The sequence below is a fragment of the Populus trichocarpa genome, chromosome 10, assembly GCF_000002775.5.
Source record: "Populus trichocarpa isolate Nisqually-1 chromosome 10, P.trichocarpa_v4.1, whole genome shotgun sequence".
Lineage (NCBI taxonomy): Eukaryota > Viridiplantae > Streptophyta > Magnoliopsida > Malpighiales > Salicaceae > Populus > Populus trichocarpa.
In genome coordinates, this window is record NC_037294.2 from 14,259,732 (window position 1) to 14,279,694 (window position 19,963).

The 19,963-nt window shown below is 32.6% G+C and overlaps 1 protein-coding gene across 1 annotated transcript; it reads right to left on the bottom strand.

Moving 5' to 3' along the window:
• Positions 1-7,033: 7,033 nt before the first annotated feature.
• LOC7489345 (3-ketoacyl-CoA synthase 6) lies at positions 7,034-9,002 on the bottom strand. The gene has a single exon (XM_002315906.4). It carries the CDS (start codon positions 8,863-8,865, stop codon positions 7,375-7,377), a length of 1,491 nt encoding a protein of 496 aa, XP_002315942.1. The 5' UTR covers positions 8,866-9,002; the 3' UTR covers positions 7,034-7,374.
• Positions 9,003-19,963: the final 10,961 nt, after the last annotated feature.

Consider the following 19,963-nt stretch of genomic DNA (forward strand, 5'->3'; position numbering starts at 1 on the left):
GCTTTTTTTATTTTAAGTTAAATAAAAAAATAGATTATCAGATAACAAAGAGTTATTCTTATTATTTTTTTAATTTCAGGGACTTAAAATGTATTAAATAATAATAAAAAACAAAGAGGCTAGATCGAGTGGAAAATATGATAAAAACAAATACAAGAAAAAATAATAAAACAAAGCAGGCTAGACACACACTTGGGCCATCAAAAAGTTATATTTTCTTTTTTATTTTAAAGCGTGAATTTTATAAAATAAAGAAGACGCAAACGATATGTTATCTGCAGCCCTGAAATCCGATGACTGGAAGATCCCCGTCCTCTGTTTCTTTATAATAATAATTGTGTTGCTTGTATCTCCATTCTTCCTGAAATCCATAGTATGTAATACTTAGTGGTGGCAATTATTAAAGGCTTCACTTTACCCGGTATTATTTCTGGAAGTGGTAGAATTTATCGAACTGTGAAATTGAAGCAATAAAGTGAAAATTCTTTTTTAACTCTTCTCCCCACCTATGTGTAGCCAATCCTCTGGTTCATGAATGGGCGGCGAGTTTCATAGGTTTGGCGGACATCGGGTAAAATTGCGTGAAATGCAATGCCTTCTTCGCATCCAAATTTGGCAGCTGAATAAAGTATTCAATAAATGAGAGAATATCAACAGGGGCAAAATTCATGTAATGCTAACATAGGGCAACGAAAAAGTTTTAGTTCATAAACTATCGAAAATGCCGAACTTCAAAAAAACCAAACCATTAATCCTAGCTGCCACCGAACTAAAGTAGTGCCTGACAAAGACTCCATAAAACAGGAAAAAAAACACAGAAGGGGTTTGATGCGGGTCCTGTTGTTACTCTTGCAGGAGCTATGATATCATTTCTACGGCAACCACTGAAATATTACAAAACGATCTGAAGAGGGTCATAACATATTCAACTTGCATTCAATTAGGCTATATGATCTTTAATTGTGGCATATCTAATCTAGCTATCCTGTTATGTCTTTCACTTATTGAATCACGCATTTTTCAGAGCATTACTATATTTTAGTGCAGGTTTGGTGATTCATGTTATGTCGATGAGCAAAGATATACAGAAGATGGGGGCTTGCCTCCTCTTTCCTTTTTACCTGTGCCATTATGTCATTATGCTAATGAGCAGTTTATCTCTAATTGGATTTTATTCCAAAGATGTGATCTTAAAGCTTTACTTACTTCAAGTATATCATCGGTGAAAACTTTGCTTTCTAATTGGAAAGTGTTTATGTCCTTTTCACTTCTAAGCATTTACTCAAATTTATTGTCATGGCATATTCAACAAGATACTGATGTATTTATGATCGCATGTGCCAATCTCTTGTTTTATAATAAAGTAATAGATGGAACTATTATTAAATGAATTGCTAGTCAATTTATATATCAATTCGGAGTGACGTATACACATCACATATCCTGAATCAAGTAAAAACTCTGGTTTCTAGCAAGACATCGCTACATCCATTTTTATTAGCATAAAAATGAATAATAATTTACTTAATTTCAGGGTGTTTAATCATGAATTGCAATGCCTTCTAAGGTTGAAAATGAGCTGAGGTTCGTGGGATGATTTTAAAGTGTTTTTGAATGAAAAGTGTCCAAAGTGGTTTTGCAACGGTGAATTCTTCTTATTTTTCATTTATCGGAAAATGGAGGCCTGATGATATAGATAAGTCACACGTTCACACACACGGTTTTATTTTTTATTTTTTATTACTGTAATGGTATTTGGTATTATAATTCAGCTGTATTTTAAAAAAAAATAATTTTTTTTAGTTTTAAATTAAATTTTTTATATTTTTGAATCATTTTAATATGTTAATATCAAAAATAAATTTTTAAAAATTAAAAAAATATATTTTAATATATTTTTAAATTAAAAACTATTTGAAAAACAATAACATGCACTGTTGAGCAAGGCCCGAGGGAGCTGCATGGGCGGGCTAGGCATAACCTGGCATGCTGCTTCTTCTTCATCTTCCCATTTTCTCCTTACTCCCCTTTTGTGTATAAAAATTGCAGAAATCTATTTCACTCTGTTTCCTTTCACACTCTCTCGCCACGAATCATGATCATTTATTATTTTATGTATTTTTATTTAAGCACACATAAACATAAAAATAATTAGAAAACGTTTTTGTTTTGGAACACATATACTTAATTATAAAAATGTTAAAAAATTTTGTTTTAGTTGTAATAATTGGAATCTGCACTTAAGTCTTAACGTTCAGAAATTCGAAAACGCAATTCATGTAATCCAAACATTAATTTAATTTCATTAAATAAAATATGTTTACTAATTTTATAAATGAAAACTTCATGTTTGTGCTGGAGACACGAAAACTCAATTAAAATCTAACCGCCAGACCGTCACCCTTGGAGACAAGCTTAAATTATGTAATGTAAGTGGAAGTTATCATTAGTATCTTAATTTAATCTGAAAATGAGGCTAGCTCAGCATGGAGTGTACGTAGCGGATACTTCGAGTCTGTTTGTTTACGCAGCTGCGGCTGTGTTTTAATTAAAACACAGCTTGTAGCCGTTTGGTTAAAGAAAAAACGTAATACACTGTTCATGGGTCCCACTAGTTTTCTGCGTTTGAAACACAGTTAAAGAGAAGCAGGAATTCGTTGCTTTTCTTCAACTATTGATGTTAATTGCACTGTTCAATGAACAGTGCAATTAACATGAAAAGTGTACAGCAGTACACTGTTCACTTGCAGCACTGCGTGAGTTTGTTTGTTTTGTTTTTTTTTTTTTTTTTTTAGTGTAGTAATTTTTTTAACATTTTTTTAAAAATTAGTTTAGAGTGAATTTTATACCTGATAATATTTTATCTAATTTTATTACATGCTAGAAAAATTATGAAAACTGTAGTTCTTGTCGGATGTATTTCCTACGTAATGGAATTGTAGATGGTTTCATGAAATAATAAAAAATATTTTATATAAAGTATGATTTATTTCATGATGTAATAGCAATAGTTAAATCCACAATATTTAAATTTAAAATCATCAATATTAATATATATATTTTTTTAAATTATTTTATAACCTCAATTTCAAAAGCATTCTTAACCAAACACATTAAACTACTTTTTTTCAACCTCAATTTCAACCACAGTTTTAACCAAACACCTATTTTTTCAAACCAACCTTAATTAAAAGTACTTTTTATAAAACAACTTTTTTCAAACCACAACAGCTACCGCAATACCAAACACACACTTCGTGTGTGCTGTGTGGTAGGGCTAAGCATTTCCGGTTCGGTCCGGTTTTGAATCAAAATAAGCAACCAAACCGATTGTTTTTTTAATTTTTTGAACCGAACCGAACCGAAAACCGGTTCAAACCGATTAATTTCGATTCGGTTTTTTTCCCTTCCAAACCGGTTCAAACCGAAATTATTCCAACTTGTTCACAGTCCCAAAAAAATCCCTAATCCCTACGTCGAAGAAGGCAACTAAAAATCTTTCTTGTTTGGGCATTTTGATGCTTTGTGCCCCGACCGCCCACAATTAAAATAAGAGCCTCCAAATCCAAAGCTTCTGCTACGCACAATAAAGAAAAGATGTCATGTTTGTTGGCTGAAACTTGTATGAACAAATTGTCCAAACCCTCGGCCACACAAGTCAGCAAAATATAAGAAACACAACAAGGAAAAAAAAAGGGAGAATGAAAGGGAAAAAAATCCACAACTTGGCACTTGCCCACATCATGCATGCACCCCATAAAGCCTGTAACTTTAGGTTTACAAAAAGTAAAGGGAGGGAAGAAAAATTAAAGCAAAAAAGAGTAAAGGGAAGGAAGAGGGATATGCAAAGAAGGTGCAAAGAAGGGGGGGCGGGGGGGGGGGTGGCTGATGGCTAAATATGATTTTAGGGTTAGAAAATATTGTATTTATACTTACTCTTTTTTTATAAGTGTTGGCTGGTTGAACCGGTTCGGTTCGGTTCAATCGGTTTCAGACTTTAGAAACCGAAACCGAACGGAACCGGAATTTTTTTATGATTTTTTTAATCGGTTAATTCAGTTTTTTTTCGGTTCGGTTTTTTCAGTTATTTTTTTTCCAGTTTTCTCGGTTTATCGGTTTTTTTGCTCACCTTTACTGTGTCGGCATGCAGAAGAGTCTACTAATCATTTGTTTGCTCAGTAGTGCCCTTTTACAATGGAATGCTGGTGCGTGCTGAATGTGCCCTTTTACAATGGAATGCTGGTGCGTGCTGAATGTGCAAGCTGTTACGGATCATGAGCCAGGGATGCACAATTGGCTCTTTGCACAGATGGAAGCATTAACTGGCGAAGTGTTTCACAACATGCATGGCAGCTGTAGCTTGGTCAGTACTGTGCGTGCAGAGGAATGATGGACTCTGGAACTCAAATGGTAATTTATGCTTGGGAGTGGTACAAACTGGTCTGGACATCCTTGCAAAATGGCAAGCAGCTCAAAATAGTAGACATCCATCGTTGGCTAGGAGCCATAATCATCAGGTAACAGATAGCAGATGGGCAATGCCTCCAAACGAGTTTTTGAAATGCAATCTGGACGCAGCTATTTTTGGTAGCATCTCTGTAATGGGCACGGGCCGGCTTTGTGATTAGAGATGACTTGGGGTAGTGGTGTGGCTGCTGGAAATCGAGGGGCCGCTATACTCCTAGAGTGGTAGAAGCTCTAGCTCTTCAAGGAGTTCTCTATCAACTCAGCTCGTACCCTTGAACCTTAGTCATGTGATCATTGAGATGGATGCGCGCGAAATCAGTAGTGGATGCTATTTTGGGAACAAAGGTGGATGATTTAGAATTTGGTGTCATTATTCAGGATTGCAGGAAACTATTGTCCGGGGCCTTCAATTTTAGACTTTGTCATGTTAGAAGAACGGCTAATGTTGTAGCCAATTGCTTAACTAAACATGCTCAGTATACCGAGGATATTGTAATATGGAGCCAGGGTCATGACTTCATACATTCGATGTTGTTCTAGATGGGGTTTAGAAACTATATTTAAAAATAATTTTTAATTATTTGGAAACAAGTTTCTTATTTCTCCAATATTCTAAAAATAAAATCGAAAAAAATTAGGCTTGAAAAATAATTGATCGCTCTATGAAAAATACTATCATTATCAAACTTTAGTAATTATTTTTTGGTTCCAGTTCTTTCATTCTGCAATGTCTTCTAGAACACCTCTAAGAAATATATGACGGAAAACTACTCTTATTCTTGTGTTTCTTGAAGGCTCACATATGGTTTCCTGTTGCCAAATCGATTTTGAGGCATTTTATTCAAGTTCATGTTCTTTGAGAATGGAATAGATGAGGCTGGCTGGATTGTTTTCGGAGATACCCGTTAGGAAGATTTGTTCTTTTAATCGAGATTGAGTTTGATCTGTTTGAGGCCTCAATTTGGTGGTGATTGATGGTTGATATGAGTTCTAGCTGGTCTCAATCTTTTGTTGGAATATGAATACTGATTTTTTTTTAATTAATATATTATATGGATTAGTTTGTATGTATTTTGATTAATCTCACGAACTCTAAAATTAATTACATGAAAATCTCATGGGTTCCTAAAAATTATAAATGTTGTATTTAAAAAATGTTTTGTCAAAATATCAAATTCCATCCATTGTATTAATTTTCTTCAATTATAATGGGTTTAGGCAAGATGTGTGGTCCACTGCACCCAATCGGTGCATGAACTACCTCTCGTGCATTGTTAAGATGAGTTGCAGTCTAGGCATTAATAATTAATGGTGTCCAATTGGCATTATTAGTTGGAATGGATTGGCGAATTGCATCACATTTTTTAGAAAATTAGATGCAATTGATCAAAATTGAAATAAAACATGCTAATTAATTTCTCAACATTAACACACCGACTAACAAGAGGGTTTTCCTTACGCACAAGAAGTTAATTTGCACATGATGTTATGTTAAGGATAACGATAGATATGATTTTCATGTCTTTTTCTATTTCTTTTTATATATCAGAGATTGAATTCTTTTATGCCATTGGATTATATCATCTGCTTCTATACAGGTGGGTATGTTTTTGTGAGACATCTCTACCTAGCAATTAATCAGATAGTACAGGTATCCTTCTGTCTAGGTTGTAGCATTTTTTTTTATTTAAAATATATTAAAATACTTTTTAAAATAATTTTTAAAACAATATATTTTTTTAATTTAAAACAAATTTAAAACACAAAAACAATCTAAAAATACAACAGACCACTTGGTTCTGACTACTTACAGTACTCGAAACGTTGCCAACAAGGGAAGATTCCGTGAGATAAGTGATAGCTGCATATTATGTGGAACCTCCAAGAAGTCAAGAACAAACTATCGAAGCTCAAAAAAAGGAAGCAGCAAAAGTAGAAAAAAACAAAAACAATTATCACCGCCTAGGTAGAAGCTGCACAAACAGGGAATAAGAATATGCTTCTTTTTTTTGTCCATCCTATATCATTTTTTAACATGATAATTCTAAAGGTAATAATTTTATTAATTAAAATTAAATTTCTTCTTTATGTGTTCCTAGACAGATTATCCGTGTCATATTAGTATATTTATATATATATATATATAAAATTCACAGCTTCCAAATTCGAAACCTTAGTATCTAATTATTCTATCTCAAGTCTCCTTGTAATTTGATTTCATGATGCCTGGCATAATATCTAATATTTACAGCATCGTCATCTATCGTTATTATTATACCAAGTAAGCTTGCACATACCACGAATTTAGAATTGAGACGTAATTGGGTTATATATAGAAGTGTTTATACGTGGCATTTTTACGTGTCGTGGATATTAAAACTTGGGGTTAACTTGTGCATGGAATTTTAGAGGCTTTAAGCTTTATTTCCACTGAACAACATTTGGGGGGGGGGGGGGGGGGGGGGGTTCTTTCTCCAAATTTTGGGTATAACACACCACCTGCTAGCTGCTAAATTGCAGCCAATCTTAATCAAATTTTCCTCCACGATAAATAAACAGTTCTCAATCGCCATCAATCCATACTTTCATTATTTCAATTCCCATTTTTGCAATTACTTTTTTTCCGCAGACCCAAGAGACCACCAATACATACTCTTATTCTGCCCTTTTTTTTTTTCTTGCAAGAGAACATTAAATACAAGAAGTGGCCATATCACCCAATGTCTACGCAAATTTATGAGAAATTCAAAAAAGAAGAAGATGAAGATGAATATATAGAGTACAACAGTGTGACGAGAAGAAAGAGCAACAGAGAATACAACACAGATCATCAGAGAAGTGAATGCAAGTCTCCAGACTTTGAAGATGTTTAGCAAACAACAAGAAGTAACCCGCCAATCTTCGCGCCTATAACTTAACCACCTCAGGAATGTGTACTGGGTACCTATCAATACAATCAGCCCATGGACTATCTGTTGGTGTCTTGATTGTTCTATTACACTTCCAAACTGCGCTGTTACACTTAAATCCACTGCCAAAAGCTATCTGCCAAACCCTGTCTCCTCTCCTCATCCTGCCTTTTGCTTCAATGTAACCTAGCTCATACCAAAGCGAAGACGATGAGGTGTTGCCAAATCGGTGCAGTGTCATCCTTGAAGCCTCTACATGCTCTGCAGATAGCTGCAAGTTCTTTTGCAGTTCATCTATAACAGCACGGCCACCGGCATGGATACAGAAATGTTCAAAAGCCTGCTTGAAATCAGGAATATATGGCTTCCATTTGGGGTTAAAGATTTTGCGTCCAATGAGAGTCAACAAAAACAGGAGCTGTTCAGAAGCCGGAAGGACTAAAGGCCCAATAGTAGTGATGTTTGATTTCAAAGCCTCACCAGCTATAGCCATCAAGTCTTTTGATAGATTAATTCCAACTTTTCCTTCTTTATCTTCTTGTTCAAACACACAACGGTAAGCTTTATCGTCTGCGCCTTTGTGGGTTCGTACCACATGGACTAGGCGGTACTTGGCAAGCCAGCGGTGAGACCTGCGGTTTGATAAGAGAATTGCGGCACCTCCCATGCGGAACAAGCAGTTAGGAAGAAGCATAGCTCGCTCATTTCCCTGGTAGTAGTTTGGTGTGATGATCTCTGTGCTAACCACAACTGCATTTGAATTTGGATGCACTTGAAGAATATCACGAGCTAGGTCGATAGAAATCAGCCCAGCACTGCACCCCATACCAGAAAGATTGAAGCTCTTTATGTTGCTTCTGAGCTTATACTTATTAATAACCATTGCAGATAGAGATGGTGTTGGTGAGAAGAGACTGCAGTTTACGATAAGGATATCGATATCTTTAGGTTTAAGCCCTGTTTTCTTGAAGAGAGAATCCATGGCGGAGAAGATAACAAGCTCAGCTTCTCCTCTTGCAGCCTCCATAGTTGGTTTTGGAGGAATATAATGAATTGCAGGAGGCAAACAGGTCTCTTCACCGAGTCCAGACCTCTCAAGAATCCTCATCTGAAACTCAACACTCTTGGGATTATCTTTCAAGATAAGCCTGGAATGCTCCATGAAGGTAGAAAACGGAACCCGGCAAGTGACAGGAGGCTTGTAGCAAGCATAGTCAACTAGGTAGATAGTTCTTGGCTTGGACATGAAATAAACAGTAGCAATAAAGATGATGAGAAAGGATGAGCAGAGAATTTGGACAGTATTAAAATGGAGTGATCTCCATAAGCTCAAGATTTCATCAGGGCCTAAACGAAGAACCTCAATTAGAATACCAACCATAACAGGTATCAACAAAAGGTACAAAATGTGATTTACAAGGTATTGATAGCCAAGTTTAACATACTTGATCTTAACGGAGTTAGAGAAATCAGGCAAGATTGGAGGCATTATTTTGCCAAGAAGAAGAAGAAGAAGAAATGTTGAGGAATGTAGTGTACTGAGGGGGAGAGAGAGGGAGACGAGAAGAGATGAGTGTATGGTTGTTGCTTGAGAGAAAGAGAGTTGATGATATTAGGTGAGGGGGGGAGGCGGGAGGATGGGAGATATAAAGGCACGGGGCCGTGGGCAATGATGGAGGCAGATGAGAAGATTAATGAGGCGCTCAACGCCCACTTAACTCTATTAATTTTCTTACACCAAAAAAAAAAAATATATCTATTAATTTTTTCTGGCCTTTTCTTTTCTTTTCTCTCCGGGTGTAACTAGACATCCTACCAGGTACGGGTTCGGAGTACCCTTCCCTGTCCAATATCATTTGTTATTGCTGTGTCGGATTTTAAAAAAAAAACTTGGTGAGATTGCAACTAATCAAATGAGTAATTCAATGAATTAATTAATGAACTGATTAAAATTTAGTTTTATTTTTATTAAATTAAAATAACATTTTTTTGATTGACTTGAATCTCTAGTGGAGTTCTAAATAGAACCAAATTTAATAACTTTGTTTATATTTCTCTCGGCTATTTTTTTTCACTCATCAATAGCATATTTGTTATTGTGTGCTCCAAATCAAATGATCACTGTTTTTATTAATCAGAAATTATAAATCAAGAGATATATATGGATAATTTAGCTAGAAACTATTAATTAAGTAATCTAGCAGAATTTCAAGTAACATCTGTATTGAAGTTGAATCGTAGTAATCACGTTTAGAATTTGTTTGTTTTGAGCTAAAAAATCAACAAAGGAATGATTACAAAATAAAATAGTTATTTTTAATGATGTTTGGTATATGCATATTTTCAAATTTGATGACATATACATTTTATAATAAGAAAAAGGAGGGATTAGAAAAATTAATTATGAGTGAAAGGGGAGAAAGATCCAGAAGCATTTGAAATTGTATCACTGTAATCAGTTTTACTTGAACCTGATCGCATCCACTAGAGGAGAGGGGGGTTAGTAAAATGTATCTTCTCAGTCGTTTATAGCTAGGGGCTAATATATTCTCGTGGACCTAATTCCCATGAATCTATGTTGGATTCATGTTCAATAACAAAGGAATATATATAATTAAAAGATTTCAAATAAAAGTAATTTGTATTTAAATAAATAAATCTTGTAAAAAATTCAATACTTACAAACAGAAGGGATAATTTTGTTATATATAGAACCGACAACAAATTAATTTAACATGAAAATGAAATTGACACTTCAATTTAATTAAGCAAAACATGTGACTAGTTAATTAGCACAAGATCGAAAGGAAAGAAGAATAGTACTGCATGTGGTGGGGAAATTAAGATTTGTCACCTTATGTCCAAAAATTATATAACAACTGGCGTCTGATGTCCTCGCCTGTAGTTTAATGCATGGAAAGCTATGGCTGACCGCGCCAAAGAGATATTTAAACGCATTTCAAACACTGATTTATTAAATTTTATTTTTTTAAATCGTTTTAATATAATGATGTCAAAGATAATTTATTAAAAAATAAAAAATATTATTTTAATATATTTTCAAATAAAAAATATTTTAAAAAATTATAATTACTGTTATACACTCAATTAGTTAAAAAAAAAAGTATCCATGCATCCTTGTAGAGAAAATAGAGTTTCAACTAAAATGTTACAGTATTGTATTTCAAATAATATTTTATTAAAAAATTAAAAAGAATTGTTTAAGAATATTTTTCATGTTTGTATCTGGTTGTAATATGTTAGTATTAAAAATAATTTTTTTAAAATAAAAAATATTTTAATATATTTTTAAATTAAAAACATTTTTAAAAACAACTAAAATGTTACATAATTGTATTTTACTTCCACAACTGCAACTGGACAAATTGATACCCCTATCCATTAAAGCAGGGAAAAGTAAAGAAAAGTCAAAGCGGAGCATTTGTTTTCATATTCATTTTTTTAAAAACTCGTTTTGATATTTCTCAATGATTCTCACTGGTCAACCAAAGAGAGAACTTAATTATAAATGTAGTTGGATCCAGGACTGTTGTGTTATGACTACCATCATGAGCTGCACTGCACAAACTTGAAAGAATCTCAACGAGTTGCGTTGCTTTAAACCCCTGTTTTATATTCGAAGAAAAGTTGTTTCCTTTTAAAGGAATTGGTGTTTTACGTTGAAAGGAAAAAAAATAATATTTTGTGCTTCAAAAACAGTTGTAGTGCAGGAACCAAAAAGGTACGTCTCGCTTATACATTTATTACTTTATTTGTTTTTTTTTTCTCCATGGTAAGTACGAAAAATTTAATAAGAGCCGTCGCGCCTCGTGTGCTCATGAATTTAAAAATTCCAAAATAAATATATTTAATTTACTCATCGTCCCTCCTTGAGGTACACCTTTCTTTAATCTTCTCTCTTCACCAGCCTCGAATCCTGCCGTGATGTCTTTGGTAACTGGTACAAAGACAAATGTCGAGGTGAGGATAAGGGGCGAAGCTATTAATTTTATTTTGAGCTGGTCAAATAAAAAAAAATTATTTTTTATTTTTAAAACTAAAAATCTAATTTATTAAATGAAAAATACTGGAAAAAATTTCATTGCAGGAGCCGGCCCTTAATTCCGGTCCTGGTGATGGTGGTATGCATTTTAGACCCTGGTAATATATTTAGTAAGTCCGGTTATAGTATGACATCAATATTAATTGAAATCAACTATGCAAATAAATTGCAAATTACCGGTAAGATTAAATTTCTTAGATCAAGCCACCGCCTCTCTGGTACCTTGAAAACATGTGATATGGGTTAAAAGCTATGAGGATAGAGATAGCAGCAGATGCCATCAGGAGAGAGGAACTTGAGGTGTTGGCTAAATTAGGCTATGAAACAGACAGTCAGCTAAAGTTTAGCAGCCATAACTTCAATGCCATTCTACTCTGACACCAAATTATATGTAACTCTCATAGTTTGACTCTCGTATTTTGATTAGTTGGACGAAGGCACCTCTTTTTAAAAATACTAGGAACCCTAAAACTATATTTCCCGATCGATATAACAATGTTTATCATATTGAGGGACGTATTTTTAAGAATTCACTATATATATAATATTAGTTAATTTCCTTTTTTCTTCATTTATAAATCAAATCAATGACACCTGTCGTGGTTATGGCTTAATTAAGCAGTGAACCAAGCCTGTTGATCCCAACGAAGACCTCTAGGTTACCATGTATAAATATTCAAGGGCCATAAATTTGCACCGAAAGAACTCCAAAATGACCAGGCTGACTGACATGGTAGCTAGGCTGTTCTGTTCCCAGAGTTAGTTTTCAGGTTTTATTGCCATTGCTGTACAGTTGGGTAGTTGGATTTTAGATAATGAAACTTACGTCTTAATTTCCTTTTCTAAATTGTAATGTTCATGATATAGAAATGAATACTATAAAATAATTTGAAAGCGATGCTCTTTCATGTAATTGGATATTGTAGTTCACAGCTTCTTCTAATATTCAAGCCTCGCCGATCACCAAATTAACTAAGCAATGGGGTCGCCGTCTCTTTCTTAGTTTCCTGTTCCTTGCTGTGGGGTCACTATCTTTTTCTTAGTTTCCATCTTGAAGTGCCTTGAATAATTAGGTAATCCTCTCATCCTCTGCTGTTCGATAAAACTTTGTTAACACATTGAAGTAAAAGCATTTGGTTTCTTACCCGCAAGCATATAATTTTAATGTTACCTTTCAATTGACGGATTTCATGCTATATTTTAAATAGCATGAAATATAGTTAGGTGGGGGCCGGGGATCGATTAAGGATTTAGCTTAGGTTATAACGTGAACTTGTTTGTGAATATGATAGCTCTTTCTTCTTCTTTCTGATTTTTATTCATGTAGTCCTTACATATAAATTGACATGGGTTTTAATAATACAATTTCCTTGGAATCATGTCACAAGAAGGTATTTTTCAGCGGTACTCCTGATTTTAACATGAATAAAATGTTTTTAGAGGGTGATGGATCTAGTTTTAGTTAGTGTGTGTGTATTGTATGCATATATATACTGCCTTAAAATATGATTTGGTCTAATTTAAATAGTTGGTGTTTTTCCTCTTAATTTTATTTTTTGCTCTTTTAGTGTTTCTTGATGAATAATTATTTTTGCCTTAATTTTTTTATTTAAAAAAACCTATGATTGCCCTTAATTAAAAAAAATAGAATTGTCATCATATATGTGTATAAAAAGCATGTATATTGATGAACGACTTGTTGACTAAAGGAAGTGGTCAATAAAATTTTAACAAAAAACATTGGATGGAAAAAGATTTACGTGTATAAATTTTATGGAAAACAAGCATGTTCCAGTAAAAATACGTTGTCTGGCCAAGCTCCTGGAACGCTAAGTCTAGCGCTAGCCAAACCCAGATATAATTGGGCTTGCCAGTTTATCAAGCCTCAAGCATGCTAGGTCTAGCACTAGCCAAACCCGGATGTGATTGGGCTTGGTAGTGCACCAAGCCTCAAGCACGCTGAGTCTGACACTGGTCAAACCCAAAAGATGATTGGTCTAACACCATCAATTATATATATATATATAATCACAGAGAAAGTATTTCTCAGCAAATAGGCTTAAGTTTTTTATGGCCAGCTATGACATCATCTTTTAGCTGGATAAAATGAGTGGAATATAACTTACAATGCAACTCAAAATTTCATGAAGATAAAGTTACACTCCAGCCCCTTTTTTTTATAAAAATGACAAAACTCATAGGTTACAAATATACCATGAGATTTTCAAAACAAAAATTCAAAATCTTCATTCTCTACTAATTATATATTTTCAGAGCATTTGTCTCTGGAATATTCTTGTATTTTATCTTTTTTAAAAAAATATTTATTTAAGTATCGAAGATTTTCCACCTCCATTAAAAGAAATCTTTGCAGATACAAGTCACAAATTATCTTTATCTACCAAACACTCCGTATAAGCTATTAACCTTTTTGGTTAGAGAAAATAGATGAGATTGTTATGATTAATTAATTAATTAATTATCCAACTTGAGAACTCTATTATTAAATTAGTTGAATTTTTAAAACTTCATCAATGGCCTTTTCTATAAAATAAAATAAAAAACTGATCAAAAAGCTATAGATTTCTACCTTAAACTAATCTTTGACATTTTGAGACCATTCCATGCACACAACCAATAACGCTGCGAGTTATGTTGGACTTGAGTGAAAGCGTGGAAGGTGAAGTGAGAGACGAACAACCAACTTTGATGAGAAGATAAGGTATCCGTAATTGGTTGGGTAGGTTATAAAAGCTTGCAAATTCAATTAATTCATCCATCCGCACTTGAGTTGCCGTGTGTTTATAGGCCCCGAAATGAAGTACGAGAAACAAGTTGAGATGACTCGGCGTATCACGAGCTTTCAAGTTTAACACTTTTCGATGCTTTATTGCTATCATCATAAAATCGAAACGTCCGTTCAATAATGTAATCGAAACGTCCGTTCAATTTTTTAAAAATATATTAAAATTATTTTTTATTTATTTTTAGTATCAACATATTAAAATAATATAAGAAAATAATTTTAAATTAAAATAATAAATTTCAATCGATCTCCATTTAAACCGCAATAATATCAAGCAAGCCCATAATATAAATGGATGGCTATAATTCAAAGGTCCTGAGTTTCTAGAAAAAATACACGTAACAAATATGGTTGAGACCCAAAGAACTGAAACTAGTACAGTAGTTAGTGGCTTTAATTTCAGGAAAGTCGTACCTTTATATTACAAAATAATTAAGCCAATATTTATTGGCACGGCATAGGTAGATAAAATCGAAGGACCCATCTGCCATCACCATTCAGTTATATATATAAATTAAGAACATTACATTAATTGGATTTATAGGCTTAAATTGAACTAAACAGTGCTTTTATAAGCTGTGAAGTTCCTAATAATTGAGTATCATCAATATCATGAACGGCCGGTGGTGGTCAGTCTCTGCATATGACAAACTCCTGGAAAAACTGTTATGCGAAGGAGTAATGTTCAGAATACCATCACTTTAATTATTACTGCTTTTTCATTCGATGGCAAGGAGTGTTCTTTATTTCCTCCAAGTGTTAGCCTTTTCTTGACCACTAAACTAACTCTTTGAATTATTAATAGAAAATATTTTTAAATCAAGGTGTATTAACTTCGATGGCATTAGTAGTTGGAGATTTTCTTAAACCAAGGTAGGTTTTTTTTTTCATTTGGGCTTTCGACTACGCAACGAGAAGTAGTCCTCTACCGTTATAACAACCAAATAGATTGAAGTTATTGAAACTTGAAACTGTTTAACTGAGAAAAGTTGTCGGATACACAAACTATGCCCACTTCTTTAAGGTAGATTAGTCTTTCAATAATTAGTTTGGTACTACAATAGTTATTATTAATCTTAATACGGTTTAACCAAATAATTCATCTGAAAATCTGAGATCCCAAACTTAACTTGAATTAGATTTTTAATTGAATCGAATAAAATATTAACATAAATGAATTTCTTTAAAAGAAAGAAAAAAAGAATGATACAACTTTATTTTAGTAAAAATAGTTGCCTAAAAATCCTGTGATTGATGCATTTTTTTTTATGACACCCCATGTTAGGTCTAACCAAGAGGGATAAACAAGATTTATTAAGTATTTTTAAAAAATCATAGAAAGGATGTGGGAAAGAATATTCATAATCTTGAACTTATATAAAACTCATTTAATAGCCACTAGCTTACAATTTGAAAAAAAAATCCTTAATTAAATAGACTTTATGGAAAAAATTTGAAAATAAAATTAGAAAAATTATTAATCATAGATTCTATTTTAATTTTATTATGCTTGGTTTGCTATTAGTGCTTATGAACCGCAGTTAATGAATTTTTTATTATTCATAACATTTATCATAAAACAATTTTGTTTTGATTAAAGGTTGGACTGTGGTTGCAATTATTATAGTTATGGCTGAATTATGGCTGTAACTGTAATTATAATGGTAGTCAAAGAAAAAATATTTGGTTAAAAAATAAAACATATTTAAATAGATCTTGTAAATAGATATAAGAAAAATAAATAAAAAGGAAAGCTATAAAAGCTTTAAATGGAAGATTCTCAGCTTGTATAGCTTTGGGATTTTAGTTATGGGACCTACGTGGCTTTGGTGATCAACTTTTATCATTGACTCGCATTATATTAAAGATTAAATTAGATTTTTTTAACATAAAAAAAATTCAAAAATTAATAATTTATTCTCTAGTAAAAAAAAAATTAATTGTATAAGGATTGATTTAATGTATCATGGTTGACTTAGCATGTCCAAAAATAACCCGAACAATAAGTAAACATGGTTTGACTAAAAAAATTTAAAATATATTTTTTTTAATACTGAGAAGACAACATATTTATCTCTAGCTAACCTATCATATTTTCAATCCGGATCATGAAAGTATGATAACATTATAGAAAGCAAATCAAAACAAGTAATGAAGCTCAATTCATGATCATTTTAATGTTGAAGGTTGAAATTAAAAAAAAAATCAATTAAGAAAAAATAAGTCAACTCAAGTTAACCCGTTAAACTCGTAATCCGGATCATAAAACCAGAATAACCCATAGATTGTAAATAGAAAGAAACTATAAAGCCATATACCTAGCAGTAAATCCAATATAGAATGAATTTGGAAAATAAAAAAATAGTTTTTTTATAAAAAAAAAACCAAGTCAGTGAACGGTGCTTTCAAAATCAATGTATTAACATCTAACCTAGAATAACAAATTCAATAAGGTTCTTTTCCATATAGCTATAAGTGTACGCCAAGGGATATTCAAGAAGTGATTTTCAAATAAAGTGCACCTTGCAATCAATTAAAAGATTGAAGATCCAAGAGTTTATATGATAATCAATGAAGCTTGAGACGGATCTAATAAGGAGTATATGTTTATTCTTTTGAGATTTGTTGATGGCAATACATTTAATAATAAAGAGTTATTTTTTTTTTTTTGAATATTGTGTATGTTAGTGATACTAGATCAACAACTTTGAAGAATGACTTGGTGTTTGTCCTTTCTCATCACAATCTACAAATTAAAAATGTTTGCAGCCACGGATATGATAGTGCTAGCGACGTACGTGCATGATGAATGGAATGGGTTTACAAGCATCATTTCTTAATGACTAGTACTGTTATGCAGATAATGTGCATTGTTTTGCGCAGTAGTTGCAGCATCACGAGATGTCATTTATGTTCATGATTTCTTTTCATATTTGGTTTCTATGGCGATATTGTTAGAGCTTCTTGCAGATGATATGATGATTGAAAGATGCTCAAGAAGCTTAAACTACTAAGATGATTGCTATTGATAAGTTGAAAACAGGCAAAGATGACATACCATATTGGGATTTTATGAAGAATTGGAGATACTCGTTTAGAGCTCTTGCTTTTGCTCTATTTATAGCTTGATAAATACGTTCAATTCAATGTGCTCAGATGTTAATTACATCATCGGCGATGGACAAATTACTCACCATCGATCTGATGATTATGTTATGCTTGATGGAGGAAAATATAGGAATATATAGTCGATGTTCTTTCTGGAGCTCTACAGCAAGCTAGCTTCATGCTCAAAGATATTTTAAATGCTATACAACTTGTTTTAAGTGCTATTCAGCTTGTTTTTACATCAAAATGAATTCTTCAAAGACTAAAAGATGATTTCGAGATAGGCTCTAGCTAAAAGTCTTTTGATGGATTTACATGATGTCGAGATTTTTTTTTTGGTCAGTGACTGATAAATTTCGGGTCAAGGTGGATCTTGTCAACAAGAAGTGGTTGCAAAGCATTAGTATTGAGTTGATATGTTTATAAATATTGTAATATATTGTACTTCTTATTCGGAATTTGAATTCGGACGATGATTACAATTCATCTATAATTAATTGAAAATACATGTAAGCTAGTAAAAAAAATTCTTCAACTTAGCATTATAAATGGGTGTCCGGTTCAGCTTGCGCGTACCTCGACTAAACTCACGAGCCCTAAAGTTAACGATCATGTAAGCCTCCAATGGCCCTGAAATTTGTGAGTCTCGAACTGGTGATCTCTGGGGAGTAAATCCAGAGCCTGACCAATTGAGCTACACCCCTCAAAATTTATATCGAAACCTTTTAAGCTAAGTAGATGGTGATTGGCAGAAATAAAAATCAGAAAGGTATAAGTACTTGATTAATAATATATTCATCTTTTTTTTTTACTATTTTGATCATATCCAGAGCAACTATAGAGAACGATCTTGTTTAGTAATGAAAATAGAAACGAGATTACCTAATTAATAAGATAAATGATGAATTTCTTGTAGTTAAGTTGATTGTTTTCACTGAGAACGAAATTGTTAGTTCCATCAGCATGAATGAGACGAGTTCAAATCTATAAAGACTTGTTGAGATAACTATTTTAGGAACAACTTTTCTTTTCTTTCTTTTCTTTCTTTTCTTCTTATTATTATTGACTTCGAGTAGATTTTATTTATCTAATTATTATTATTTTCCTTTTCTTTTGGAAATGTTAACGAAAAATATTTGAAATCTTTATATATTATAATTGTGTTAAACTCTTCTTAGCTTAATAAAATAATCTAGAAAACTGATAATTTCATAATTAACCCAAGATAAATTTTTAATTAAACCAATTAAGAAAAACCTCATCTTAGCCTAAGATGAGATGATCTAGAAATCTAATAACTTCATATCTAAATCATGTTAAATTTTTAATTAAATCAATCAAGAAATTAATATGGTTATATTTGACAAACCTGATCAAATTTCATTAAGACTACTCAGGAAAATCAGAAGTTGAATTTGAAGAAAAAACATTGTTTAGAATAGAAATCTAAAATTGTCCTTTTTTATGAACCAAAAAGGTTTTTCAAACTTAGCAAGAAAAACGTATGTAATACAAATGAAGTTTTATTATTATACATATAGTTTCAAATAAGAGAAGATCAAATTTCATTAAGGATCTTTTTTCGTAGAAAATACATGTTTTACATAGCCAAAAAAAAGAAGAAGCTATGAACTATATTCTTCACTGTCTTATTTGTAGGTTTACTCCGATATCTTCCTTGTTTGGCAGCCCCTCCCAAAACTATAGTTATGCACGAATTCATGAACGGTAAGAAGGTTATGCTCCTTTTTGCTACCCGGTACCTACAACAATCAAGCAAGACGACCCATCGAAGATAGCTTCGAGCTTGCATTCTGGAATATCCCATTATAATTAATTAAAAATGTTTTGAATCGGAGGCAACGTGTTGCCAGGATTGATCGTTGGCCCTCCATGTGGTCGAGACATGTGGCTTATGAACACCATCCATATGTCAAAAACTTGCTAGTTTCTTCCAAGACTGAGCTCCAACAAGGTAGGATTAAGACGTTTACAATGCCATTGGTCCCCTTCGTTGCTATAAATGAGAAAAATAAATTTAATTTCGAGGGATATAGCAATCACCAGCTCCCAACCACTAAAGCATCGCAATAAATGTCTTTATATGGAGTTTTGAAAATATGGTTGAAATTATATTTAAAAAAAAAATTATTTATTTTTATTTAAATTGATTTTTTATATTTTAAATTATTTTGATGTATTAATATTAAAAATAATTTTAAAAAAATAAAAAAATATTATTTTAATATGTTTCTAAACAAAAAAAAAATACATTAAAAAAGAATGGTCATTCAAACACCATCTAGGTGTTATTGGTTAAATTTCAAGTATTAATCAATTGAATGTTAAATGACACATGTTCTAGAATACAAGTACACGCATATTCATCTTTTTATTAAGTATAATTTGATATAAACATCAGGCTTTTCCCCTCTCTCTCTCTCTCTCTCTCTCTCTGAGAATGTCAAATCATTGAGAGCAAACCGCACGTTGGTGAATCACTTGAGGTAGTTATGGATCTAGAAGCTGGAGCCAGCCATTGGCAAATTGGGCCCTAGAGAGCATGTTCTCGGTTTTAATTCCTTGCCATGGCATGTACCACTACTGCTC

What these genes read in the sequence shown, in the direction of transcription:
- LOC7489345 (XM_002315906.4), bottom strand. Translation starts at nt 8,865, where the DNA reads ATGCCTCCAATCTTGCCTGATTTCTCTAACTCCGTTAAGATCAAGTAT.